General features: G+C 32.2%; 1 protein-coding gene across 1 annotated transcript in view; it reads right to left on the reverse strand.

The window, feature by feature from the left end:
- Positions 1-7,929: 7,929 nt before the first annotated feature.
- Positions 7,930-14,636, reverse strand: part of GABRG1 (gamma-aminobutyric acid type A receptor gamma1 subunit) — a 72,181-nt gene continuing 65,474 nt past the window's right edge. The window contains exon 9 of the mRNA XM_011362806.1: positions 7,930-8,983. Coding sequence (XP_011361108.1) covers positions 8,714-8,983 — 270 coding nt within the window. The 3' untranslated portion in view covers positions 7,930-8,713. The remainder of the gene's footprint in view (positions 8,984-14,636) is intronic.

Below are 14,636 nucleotides of genomic sequence, written 5' to 3' on the forward strand. Positions count from 1 at the left end.
CAGTCTATGGCTTGTTAGGAACTGAGCTGCACAGCAGGAGGTGAGAGGCAGACGAGCAAGCGAAGCTTCATCTGTATTTGCTTCCCAGCTCTAGCATCACCGCCTCAGCAACACCTCAGATTATCAGGCATTATATTCTCATAGGAGAACCAGTCCTTAGTGTCACAAAGGTTGGGGACCACTATTGTAGCATCAGCTCCTATTTCTAGAATTAGTTTCAGGATTCTGGAAGATACTTGGGAGCTTTATTAACTTTTCCCCATACTTTTGTAAAGTGTCCTTCTATAAAACTCTCTACAAATTACACAATTTGAATATCCCATCATTCTCCTGGGATCATGACTAAAAACACATTAAAAACACTTTATTGTAAGAACATATTTTCCTACCTTCTTTATTCATCCTTGAGGAGACTAAGTCAGGGAAGATGGAAGGAATTATGTGCACAGTATAAGCAGTTCAAAAATTTTTATAATATCCCTTAAAACCCAGAGTTTATATTGTAAACACAAAATTTATAAGCAAAAGTCTTGAGCTTGAGATGTGTTATGTTGTCTAGGTTAACTATGCTCTCTGGCTTACCATATTTTCTTGTTTGTCAAATGGAGTTGCTTACTATTGATCCCTCCTATGCCATAGGCTTTGCTATTTGTCACCTGAGATTATTGATACAAAAATATTTGTATAGTTAAATAATATGTTAATATTATTAATGTAAAGTGAGGTTTTCATTGTTTCAAACTTTTTATTATTAATCTTCTAAAAAGAGAAGCTAGACTGAAGAATTAAAATGCAGCATAGTAATTTGAAGGTTAGAAGCTAAAAATAAATAAATAAAAATATAAATCTTAGTTTTAATGCAGAAGAGGGCAAATTTTCCTAAGTGAGCCTGCACTGAGAGAAGGTTCTTGGCTAAGTGCAAGAAAGAATTTAAACACATCACACTGTTAGAGTCAAAAGGAAAGTTTATTAGGGAAGTGGTAATGCTTCATAAACAGCATGGTCTCCTCTCAGAAGGAGAAAGTGAGAGAGTCTGAGAGAGACTCAGAGAGACAGAGAGACAAAGACAATGAGAGGGACAGAGAAAAAGACACTGAGAGGGACCCCGAGTATTCAAGGAATTTAGTTTATATATCATTCTTAGTTTCTTATGAAGTACAGTTTAAAGACATCATTTACCCATTTTCCTTTGATGGTATGGGCATACAGTGTGAAAGGATAAGAGTATGTAGAAAGAAAAGGTAAGAATTATGTAGTGTGTGAGAGGCCTGCTGGCAATTCCCAGCCTTTGATCCAAAGGTTTCCCATGATTTTAGACATATGAAATGAATGATTTTATTTTGTGTAGGATGTGACCTAAAGACTCTGTTTTACTGTTTTTACTTCACAGTATAGGTAAATGGTTAGTTAGCAATCCCAGCAGAAATCTTTCTTTGTTCTGCAGGTTTCCTCGTGGTCTGGCCATTGGGCTGATCAGCATATTGCAGTCTCTGAATATAGCTTGATTTAACATTTAAAATATTCTCTTGTCTCCTTCCTACATTAGTATGAATATAAGAAAATTATAGTGTACTTGAGTCAAAGATTTGATTTATGATAAATGTTGAGTGTATCATTACAAAAATTATCTATTATATAGTATTACCTTAAAGAAGTTTTCCTATTTTATTCAGAGTGTGCAATTTTTAACAAACTATTTTTGTGGTTATTGGAAATATAAATTTTGATAACCAAAGTGCACACCCTAAGATTCAGTGGGAAAACACATGAGTAATGTGCAAGGTGAATTAAATATTTATTCTGATAGAATTATTCAGAAAGACCTGCTTAGTTTTTAATACTATGAAAAATGTTAAAAGAAGATTTTATATTGACATAAGCTTAATGAGAAAAATTCTTTAGGCTGTTTCAAGGGGGAAAATATTAAAATCATTTTAATATTTACATTTATCACTTTCTTTTACTTAAAGCATGTGTCAATTTCATGGTAAAAGCAATTTTGTCTGTAGAGTAATCTACTTTATTTCAAATAACACCAAAATAATTATGAAGAAGCATGTATATTTATCAATAAAACAGATTTAAAATAATTTTTAACAGATTCTGAGAAAGAGAACATGATATCGATTGATATCTTTTTGAGAGGAATTGAGATTATGAAGTTCAGTGGAGAGCAGTTACTTGCATCATTTCACATAAAACTCTTTTTAACCAAAACTTTTTTCTTTTAAATTAAACAAAAAAGAAAATAGCTTTTTAAAAATGTGGTGCCTTTTTAAATGGCACAGTAAAGTTATTTCAAAACAGATGTTGACAAAGTTTTCCTGGAAAGTGCCAGAGTAAAATATTTAGGCTTCATAGGCCACTTAATTTTTGTGACACCTACTTCAAGCAGCCACAGACACAAGTAGGTGACTGGATGTGGCTGTGTCCCGATAACCACTGGGGTGGCCATAGTTTGTCGATCTCCTTTCAGAAAAGTCAAGAGTGTGTATTATATCTGATTGAGTAACAGGAGTAATTTTTCAGAAAACTTTAAGTACATTTTTAAAATGCTTCAGCTGAAATTAGGTTCAGATTGGAAATAAGAAGATAAAGATTATGCTTTTACTGAATAATATAGTGGTTCTGTGCTTTAAGTAGAATTAAGCAGGCTATTTATTAGGTTTAAACTTCTTTTTTGTGAAGGAAACCTGTTCTAGTGTTGGAATACGAAGAATCACTTTGTCATCTGAGTAGTTTCATGTAATTGAAAAAAACAAACAAACAAACCAACAAAAAAAACAGGATCTGTACAGCTAGAGGTACCAAAATTTAATTTCAGGTTGCAGGTATATGAACTTGGAGAATATATTTAATAAACTGAGCCTCAGTTTTCTCATCTATTAAATAAAGCCCTTTGCTTTGAAAATAATTAATATATGATACATGTGGAGTTCCAGAAACATGGCAGGTGCTCAAGAAACATTAAATCCTATCCCATCATCTTCATATTTTTTATGAAAACAACATTGGACCTGAAGAAATAATCATACTTTTTTAAAAAAGTACTGTGCTGTGGTGGCAGAGAAGGGAGGACTGAAAGTCTGAGGCAGAAAATACTCTCTTTCCTGATTTTCTGGTTTTGATTTTCTTGCACTGTTTGCTCAAATGAAATAAGGCATTTTCGTAATACAGGATATTTGGAATGGTCCAAGAATTAATCCTAGCCAATATATATTGTCCTAAATTGACTCACCTGGGGAAGAGAAGAGTATCCACTAGTTTAGATTAGGGTAAAATCACAGGTTGTTAGAATAATCTGGAAATTCATGGTCTTTGGAGTGAAAATTTTTATAAACATTTATATAAACATCTTTATACTATCTTTATACAACCTTTTATAGTCTATTTTCAGAACTCTCCAATATAAGTTTTATTTTCTTAATTGGAAAAATGTGAAATAATATTGATCAGAAATTAACTTCAGTGCTAAAGTAATGATTACATACTCTAAAAGAATAAAGCGGTATATCTGTAAAAAACTATAAAAAAAGATACATTTTAAGAGCGTGTAACCCTTTATTTCATAGTAAGTTACTGAATTTATTTTGCACTTAGAATCATGAGTGTACAGCATACTTTGAAAATTTGAGATACCTTTGCCACATGCTCACAAAATGCTCCCAAAAATGATAAGGCAGAAGCAACAATAGAAGCCATTACAGTCACAATCCATAAAATTTATCATACAAAATCACTACATACATTTAATGGACAAAAACAACTGCTATGACAGTGATTTATCAAGATCAAAACCATTTTCATTTAGGTCGACCATGTCTTAAAGTCTGTTTATTAGCCCTTTCTGCTTAACTGCATTATGATTAACACAGCCTCGTCTTACCTATTCACAGACTAGAAGGTTCCAGGTACCTCTTTTTGGCCAATGATAAAACTTAATTTATTTTGAGACAAATATTTTAGAAACTGTTTAAGAATCAGAAATCAATCCCCTGGGTTTGTCTGGTCCCATAGCAGCGTATTTCTATTCACAGTTCTCCTCCCTCCCAAATACATTCTTTTTTTTTTCCTCAGAAAGAAGAGAAAGTTATTTGAAAACAAATCCCTGTTAATAACAAACAGACGATTTAAAAATAATAATCAGGACAGACCTGCCTTATGATTTGTACCTCAGGAGATTATTCTTTTTCTTCATCTCTAATATGGGAAAAACACAGATCAATAGAAGAAAAACAAGCATTTGATTAAAATGTTCAAAGTAACAGCAAACAGGATTGCAATACATCCAGAATTTCCTTGTACTGTTTTACTGTCTATTTACACACAAATATGTACAATTCAAGACTCCTTCTCCCCTCATTCATTCCATTTCACTCAGTTAACATTGCCTGTTAATCACAGCTTCATGTATGCCATTTTTTTCTTCCTTATTTGAGGGTTACCTTCCTGCTTTTCCATTGACCTTCTACTACCAGAGTACTGACCTTCCTCCTTTTTCAACACATATTGTAGTAGCTTCCTAACTGGCTTTTCTTACTCCAAACATCTCACACTAATATGCTAAAACTTCTGTAGTATTAATAATGGCTCTTTTGTAATCAAGTATATTCATGAACTCTTCATGAATTTATAACTTCACCCAGTCTCCTGAAGTTCATGTTCTTGCCTCTCCACCACAAAGCTCACCTTATCTTTTTAGCTTCATCTTTGACTGTCTCTATATAAATCTTTACCTTTAATTCAAATGGAATTTTTATTTAAACCCATGTTTCTGTTTCTTTATTCAAACTGTTTACTCAACTGGAAAGTGTCATTTCTGTTAACATTACCTATTGACATACTGAACTCTCAAGCTCCCATTTCTAAACACATATACTGCAAGAAACTTTCCCAGAGTTATTCTCCTTCCCTTAAATTGTATAACTAATCATCTGATTATATTACATGCTCTTTGAGAGTTCATCTTTATATATTCCCTACTGTTATTTAAATCAGTACCTTATACATAGATAGTGCTGCCTAAATATTTGAATAGGTTATGTCATTTTCAAAATGCAAATACAAAAAAGGCAGAACATTTACTAGAACAATGTGGTCAATAGTGTTTGGAAACCATATTAGTAATGATTTTAGTATGGATTTAGTAATGGTTTCTGTGACTTTACAGTGACCTGTCAAGGGCTCACTTCATATGGTATAATATTGAGGAGTTACATAAATTTGATGATATGAAGAAAAATAGCCTGGTCAGAAATTATTTTTAAAATTAGTTTTGGTGGGACAAATGCTAAGTCATTAAAGGTCTATTGAATCACTTCAACTCCAGAACTATAATAAATGAAATAATTGCAAATGTAGTATCTTGCTACATGAAATTTTGCAAGAGTGAAAATAGGCACTGGTATAGAACTCTGATAACTTTATATATGTATTTCCTCATTTATTATGTGTTTATTCATTTATTGGTAAATACATTTACTGAAACAAATTATCCTATCTAAACCTGCTGTTGTATAATCAAGTACAAGATACATTTTGTCATTTCTTCATAACATATTGACTTGGAATACAATTTCACATTTTACAATTATGAACTCTTGATGTGAAAGTGCTATCAGTTATTCTTTTAGTGCTGAATCGTTGGTAAACATCAAGCCCTCAATTTTGGCCTTGCTCTTAAGCAAATATATAGTATATTTTATGACTATATATTGATGTCAGAATATGGAAACACATTAAAGAAAAAATATCCTGATTGTCTATTTACATAAATTTACTCTGCTTTACCCCAGAATAATAAGTTTTTAAAACTCCTTAATAAAACCTATGCATTTAGCTCAACAAGTATTCAATGAATTTTCTGTTTCCTACTTACACTGAAATTTTAGATAAATTTACTGAGGAATGTTGTTACCCTTTTCCTACTGAATTCTCAGATAATCTAAGTATGTTTTTTCTAGAAACTATTTGGTATTTTAGAAATTAATTTCGAGTGAGACTAATTTTATCTAGGCAATTCAAGAATAAATAAAATATTATAATGTAATTGTATATCTAAGAAAATGAAATTGTGCCAGTTATAATATCCCTTCATGGAATCCCTAGATCCTGGTCATTTATTTAGAGGATGGGTCTAAATGAATTAATACTTTTTTCCAAGTGATTCTTAATCTTCTGTTTCAATTATTCTTCCCATTCTCCATATTCACTTTTTAAAATTAGTGTTAAAAACATTTAAAGCAGCTAGGAAACACAAATTCCATAATCTAATAAATTAAGACATCAACTTACTGGAGAAAGAGGAGCATTTAAAAAAAATTATTTCTCAACGTGGCAAAACTTCTTTATAGAAGAAAAAGAATTAGATTTCATTCCTTTTGAAAATTAGCTTTACTTGATTTCTTGTAAAAAAATCAAACTGCGCTTTCACCTTTTATTCTTATTTTAGAAATAATAATGTTTGTGCACCTCTATTTCTGAGCTACGTGATTAAATAAAACTGCTCAAAATACCACTGTCTTTAAAAACAAAGCTGTTGTTTTGATGGTATATATAGTGAATGTAACTAGAAAAAACTTTTTTTATATTTTATCAATTTTATTTCTACTTATAAATATTGCCAACATTTAAAGCCAAGTTAAATGGAACACCAATGAGAAAATCAAGTTATTTATGTTAAGCATTTTAAGTATCTTAAAATATAGCCATGTTCAGAGAGACTTGAAAGAATCTCAGAATTAATACTGCCCCTATGACAACAGATTAGAACATGGAAATAGCCATAATATATTTTAGTGGTGTTTATTCTTCATGGGTACTTTATTTTTCATTTACCTCTAAATGAATGTTCACCTTAAGAATATTCATCAACAGTCGGTGTTATAAAATGAATGCATGAATAATTTGTAAGTGAATATAATACATGGCCAAAGTTTAATTTGGCTCTCCATTCAAAAAAAGCAATGTCGGTGGATATTTGGACATTATTTTTCAATTAATGCTTACTTTTTTTCAGAGATTTTTACAAGCAAAGTGAAAAATTCAAACATAGCTGGGCAACACACAATGGAATACATTTAGAATTTTTAGAACTATATATTCTAAAAACATAAGTATAACCATGCCAGAGCATCACTCATGTATTCGCAAACCATGTGAAGAAATTATTGTATTAGAAACTAGAGTGTTAAATGCACAGGCTTCTTCCACATAACATAAGATAAACCTTGATCATAAAACTTCACCCTGATAGTTGCTCTTGGCAATAAGATTTTAAAATATTCTCTATGATCACTCTAGAAATTTTCCAGAAAATTAGGTGATTGTGAATGAATATGGAGTTTTGTCTTATAAACAATTAATATGCCAAACTAGTTACAGGAATATAATGAAAACCTGAATTTAACACTCCTCTTAACAAAAGATACTTTTTGGAAACTATTAACTAATAGGCTTTAAACTATAGTGACACTTTTTCTACTCCTGTCTCTAAGAATTTAGAGAGTCTCCACATTCATGTTCATTAGAGGTTCTTCTATTAGAACTCCATCTTTAAATGAGCCTGCTCTCATTTCCTAGAAAAGAGAACATTATAACAATTTAGAATGAAGTTATAAAACTAACAGGGTCTAAACTTAGAAGATGGAAAAAGCAATATATGACAAATGCTTAAAAGCATGTTTCTAGAACATTTCTAGCCTGAAAAATGTTAATAGTTCATATTTAATACCATATCCTTAGTATGACCTGCTACTCAATTTGCTAGGTAATAATTCTTTAACTCTAAAGCACTGTTCTTCAGTGCTTTTGTTAACTTAGGGTATATAACACTTTTGTAGAACATAGAGAAAAAATCAATTCTCTTTGCATTTAATTTCAATATTGGTAGAGCTAAATATTTCAGTGTTAATCTCTTCCTACTACATAAATTCTATGAAGCAGATAATAAAATGATTACATATAACATTCTTCTTTTCTTTTACCTTATACTTAAAAGAAATTACTTCAGTTATCCATCCTAATTTTTAAATTATCAAAACTAAATATAAAATTGGAGTTCTATTTAATCCTGTGTCAAAAAATGGACTTGATTGAAAGACAGATAAAATTTGACCTTTTAACAGGGTAAAAATAAGCCTTTTCTTCTTTAATAAAGAATTTAAAAATAAATCAATTTCTTCTTGGGAGTTAAATATCTTGAAATTAATACCAGAAAAACATGGTTTTATGTTTTTAACTAGCTTATTCCAAAAAGGACATACATATAAGAGGCAAAAAAATTAAATTAACAATATTTTGTAGGCAAAAAATTACTACATAAGTATCAGGCATTAGATCAGTGTCTCATTGCAAGTTATGATAGATTATATTAAAATAAAATATGCATTAAAATTATTCCATCTCTAAAATATGAATCAAGAAACTTATAAGTTCAAAATTGCAATATGATATAAGTAAAATAAATAAAATTCAAGAAAAATATATAACAGTATTTTAATATACTGAATTTTGCAACTAATCTGCTTTACATAAATTTAAGTAAATTACTAGGAAAACTGCTACTTTACCTATGAAAGCCTTAAAATGGTACTATTCACATTTTAACCATTGGTTTCTCTGTATTTTAAATTTAAACTTCATGTTAGTGAAGTACAGTAGGTTATATTAGAATTAGTCAAGCTTCTTATGATTTTTTCTTAGTAAATGGACCTTACAAATAAAGATAGCCAACCCAATAAACCAGATTGAAGAGGGCAAAAGCTGTTGGGAAAAATATTCGGGAATAAGAATCAATCTTGGCAATGCGGATGTGTATCCTTCCTTCCCTCCACGATCCTGTTCTGCAGTCTTCAAAGCAGCAGAAGAAGCTGGCACAATCTTTGCCCTCCAAACACTGATACCCATAATCATCTTCTCCTTGCGGCAGAGAAATACTATTCATTGGAATCAGAGTGGATCCAGAATGGAGTCCAGTGGATATCTGAGTAAAATAATAAATGAGAAAGAAAAGAGCATACTAAAGATTAATATGTCTTCTTAAGGTAAACTAAAAGATTTATATGGAATAAAAATAATTTTGGTTCCCGAAAATCAAAGAGGTATTCAATTTTAATGTGTTTTTAGATTATAATTTACTTTCTAACACATAACAATATTATTTTACATTCCAAAGATTATGTGGAAAAATACACCCCTCGAAAATGAAATATATTATATACTTTTAGAAAAATGATTCATTAAAATATTGTTAACCATGAATCTAATTTTAAAACAAAAAGAAACTATATTTCTATAATGTTATACACTAAAATATTTACAATGCCTATTTGTTTATTTTATGTTATGTAATTTATTTATTTTAGTAATAATAAAAACAAATAGCAAAGATGACATTTTGTTAATGCAAGGAAATTTGAGAAGCTGCAAAAGAATAAAAGAGATATGATGGAGTCTGAAGTAATGGATAAGCTCAAAGTATCATATTTGGGAGAGAGAATGTGCAGATTTTAAACTCAGGTTTATGAACAACTGGTGTTCAAAATTCATCTCATTCTACCAATGTAGCTATCCTCATAGCTGGAATTATGTTAGCACCTAATTTTTGTGATGGTTGTGATGAGTAAATTTCATAACTTATGTAAAATAATCAGTGTTCCATCTTGCTCAGTAGTAATAGCTACTATTATTATCAGGACTATTTGGGACACATATCATATAAACTTTCTAAGATACCAGGTTTTGAATAATATTTAAATAATAATAATAATAATTTTAAAAAATATAAAAAATAATCAAGCAATTACAGAGTACCATGGAACATTAAAAGAATCGTTTTGGAATCAGACAGGCTTGGTTAAAAATTCTAGCTCTGCCTAGTAGAGTTGTGTAACCTTGAACAGGAAATGTGATGCCTCTTCTGCCTCTGAGTCTTCTGTTGTACAAAAGTCACAATAACAATACACAGATTTGTTTGATTAAATGAGATGATACACACAAAACACCAAGTGGAATATTTGAAACATAGTAAGTATTCAGCTGCCAAGAGGTAATACTTATTGTTGATAATGTCATTGTTAGTGCTGATTCCTGAAGAGGATATATCACGATTGGCTCTAAAGTATGTTAAAACAAGCAATAACAAAATAACAACAAAAACCTGGCCATCATCAAAAATGTTACCAGAAAAAAAATTACTGAAACTTTGAATAAAATGGCAAGTATAATATGAATAATGATTATGGTTTCAATAACTCTTTATCCTTAAGAACTCTGTTTATTTCAGGGATTATCTTAAGATGTGACTTTACAATTTATTATAATTAGTGGTTTTATTATCTAAAAAATAAATACAATTCTGAGATTAAGAAATTGTTTTAATCTGATTTTAAATTCTTTCTAATAAAAATGTTTATAATTCTTTAGCTCTAAATTTTGAAATAAATATAACTTGAAGCCATAAAAATTTAATATTGTATGGAAAATATTTTAAATATTAAACACAAAAAATGAAAACTTCTAAAATTTGGACTTTTATTCAAATTCATTTTGTTCCTAAAGAAGAACATAGAATACAACTACAAAATATTAAAGATTCAGAAGATGCAAAAAGAAGCAAATGATTTCATTTTGTCGTTTTTGAAAAAGATAAATACACCACATAAGTCATAATATCCATATTAGAAACAAAATGTGCAGCCTGAAGATAAGGAGCAATGCCCTAAACACAAATAAATTCATGACTCCATTAGCTTAGATGTATCAAAAAGCAGAGGCGGTATATTATTAAATGTTAATGACAGATCTTTTGAGGTTGACACTTGAGGATATTTTACTAGACTCCTAAATTTTAGTGGAACACTAAAATTATGTACAGAAATGAGACAAAGTGGTATTCATTTCCTTGTCACTTAATATTTAAATAGCATAATTCAAATGCTAATCAGAAAAGTGATTAAAATACAAGTTTGTTGGGAATTTCAATGTTATATTCAATAAAATGCATTCTGTACATCATTAAGAACTGCCAAAAATGGAAATGTAGTGTGTTTGTCAGAAGGTATCAATAGTACATGAAAGAGATGATTAAATACTACAGTGCACAAAAATGGACTAATATCTGAACTGATCACTTTAAATTGACAATTTTCCAATTTCTTGCTATCTCTCTGAAACATCAAAAATTTATAAGTTGAAAGAAACTACACTCTAATAAGTGGTAAATGTTAATATAAATAGACTTGTATATGCTGAGAAAAATATGCAAACAGCTGACATAGTACCAATAAAATAAAATATCTTGACTGGCAGATTTGTGACCTGGAAACGACTAAAAGATTAATTGAAAGAATATACACATTCCAAACCTTATTTATCGGAAGTGCAATTGTATTGCCCATTTTGTAAATTCTCAAGATTCTGCTGTCCTTCAAAATAGTAAACATTGAAAAAATAAATCAGTTTAAGTGATATAAAAAGAAACAACAAAATTGAATAGGATTTTCTTTAAATAATAAAGCTCGAGAATATATTATTTTTTTGTTATTACAAAAAGTCACTAAAAGGTTTTGGTTAAGATGGCCAAGTAGGTAAACACTGTGCTTACTTTCCCCCATGACCACATTAAAATTACAACTAAATTATAGAACAATCAACCTGAAGAACCATCTGAAGACTAACTGAATAAAAGAAGTATAACTATAAGGATATAAAGAAACTGCCTCGAGACTAGGAGGGGCAGGGATGGAAAATGAGCTGGCCCCTATCTACATGAGAATCAGCAGGGTTATCTCCATAAGTGTCCCATGTGTGTGGCCAAGGTTCTCCTTGAAGAGCTATGAGTCTCAGCCCAGAGCACCAGGGCTGGGAAGAGAAGACCTCACAATATCTGGCTGTGAAAATCAGCAGGGAATCCATCCATTCCTGTGAGATGGAAGGCTACAAGAAACTCAGGCTTTCCTTTTAAAGAGCCTGCACACAGAATCTCTCACAGGCACTCGCCCTGGGCTCTGATAGAGGGGCAGCACTGGAGTTATACAAGGAGAGACTGAGTTGTGCAGCTTCAGGTCGAGGGCTGGAGAGACAGCCACAGTTATCCCTGTGTTGAGCCCACCTCTCGTGTAGCTTTTGGTGGGGGAGGAGCACCATTTTCTCACGTTGAGCCCTCCTCAAACACAATCAAATATGAATCGGCATAGGCCTGTTGAACTCTGCTGGCTCTACCATGGTGACTCCCTGGGACCCTGCCCCACCCAATCTGCATACTACCAGAGGCATTTTTGATGGCCAACAGCCAGTAGGCAGCCAGAGTTGGTCCACACTGCAGATTTACTTGGAGAACTCTCTGAGATACAAGGGCCCAGGTAGACAGTTCTTGGCCTCGGTGTGATCAGAGACTTTTGCAAGTGGTCACAGGTTCAGCACTGACTTCAAATCTGTATTTACACTTACCTAGTGAACACCACTTGCCCTACTTGATAACACCCTGAGGTCCCACCTTACCTAACTCCCTTATTGCCTGAGGCTCTTTCAGTGGCTGAGCCTTACAGGTAGCAGGCTGGCGGCAGCAGTCCTTGGGATGTCCTATGCCTTTTGCTGAGCTACCCCAGGCCAGGTACTCATGACAGTTGTCCTCGGTTCTCAGCATGGCCTCTCCTCTGCAAATTTAGGTCCAGCACAGGCAGTGACCAACCATGGATAGCTTTGTAGCTTTTATCAGATAGCCCCAAGCCGATCACAGGCAGCAGCTGACCTTGGCCTGCATAGTTGCCCCTTTCAAGAGGCCACAAAACCAATGCTCATACTCAGTGGCTTCAGACCACAACAAAGTACCACTCGATTAGCCCTAAAACAGCATATCTAAAGGGTGGTCTGGGCAGGCACCAGAACCTACTTGGGCAAGTCCTCCTCCATGGGGTCAGCCCCATGCATAACAGCTTATACATTATGAGTATAGTCAGTTCTCACAATAAGCCTGATGATCAACCCATCCACTGATGGGCCAACAGAAATCAAGACTCAACTACAACAGGAGGGCACACACAACCTACACATGGGACACTTGTGGAGCACACAGTGCAAGTGATCAAGGAGACTGAGCCATACAGGGCACCTTCTATGTAAGGCCACCCAGCCAAGACTGGGAGATATAGCAGATCAACATAACACATAGAAATGAATCCAAAGAGGCAAACAAAATAAGAAAACAAAGATGCATGCTCCAAATTCAAGAACAGAAGAAAACTCTAGAAAAAGAACTAAATGAAATGGAAGCAAGCAAACTATCATATATAGAGTTCAAAATGCTGGTTATAAAAATTCTAAAGGAATTTTAGCATCTATATAACAAAAGAATAGTAAGCATAAAAAAGGGGAAAAATAATAAAAACAGTCAAAAATGAAGAATACAATATCTAAAATGAAGGGTACACTAGAAGAAATCAACAGTAGATTAGATGAGGCAGAGGATGAAATCAGTGATTTGGAAGACAAGAAAGCAGAAAATACCATATCCAAACGCCAACAAGAAAAAAGAATTTAAAAAAACTTAAGGGACCTCTAGGACAATATCAAACATAAAAAGATGTGCATCATAAGAGTACCAGAAGGAGAAGAGAGAAACCAATGGATTGAGAATTTATTTGAAGAAATGATGATGAAAAACTTCTTTAACATGGTGAAGGAAATATACATACAAGTCCAGAAACCTCAGAAAGTCCCAAACAAGATGAACTCAAACAGTTCCACACCAACACACATCATAATTAAAAGAGCAAAGTTTTAAGACAAAGAGAGAATCTTAAAAGCAGTGGAAAAAAAAAAAAAGGCAGTTAGCTATCTACAAAGGAGATCCTATAAGACTGTCAGCTGATTTCTCAACAGGAACTTTGCATGCTTGAAAGGATTCACACGAGATATTCAAAGTGATGAAAAGCAAGAACCTACAACCCAGACTGCTCTACCCAGCAAGGCTATCATTTAAAATTTCAGAAGAGATAAAGAGCTTCCAAGAAACTAATATAAAATTATATTGAATGTCAACTCTAATAGAAAAATAAAAATTAAATAAAAAGTTTCCCAGATAAGAAAAAGGTAAATGAACTTATCACCACCAAGCCAGTATTACAAAAAAATGTTGTAGGGACTTTATTAATGAAAAAGAAGGGGAATAAAAATAAATAACATAAATATGAATAATAAAATGATAATAACTAGGTACCTATCAATAATCACTTTTAAAATGCTCCAGTCAAAAGACATAGGATAAGAAAAGAAGATCCATTCATATGCTGTCTACAAGAGACCCACTTTAGATTAAAAGAGATACACAGACTGAAAGTAAAGGGATAGAAAAAGATATTTCATGGAAACGAAAATGAAAAAAATAGCTGGGGTAGGATCACTTACATTAGACAAAATAGAGTTTAAAACAAAAACTATAATAAGAAACATAAAAAGGCCAATTCATAATGATAAAGGGATCAATCCAACAAGAGGATATAGCCCTTGGAAACATTTATGCACCTAACATAGGAGCACCTAAATACATAAAGCGAATATTAACTGACATAAAAGGAGAGATTGACAGTAATACAATCATAGGAGGGGAATTTAACACCTATTGACATCAAGGGAAA

Source organism: Pteropus vampyrus, unplaced genomic scaffold (assembly GCF_000151845.1).
Source record: "Pteropus vampyrus isolate Shadow unplaced genomic scaffold, Pvam_2.0 Scaffold79, whole genome shotgun sequence".
Lineage (NCBI taxonomy): Eukaryota > Metazoa > Chordata > Mammalia > Chiroptera > Pteropodidae > Pteropus > Pteropus vampyrus.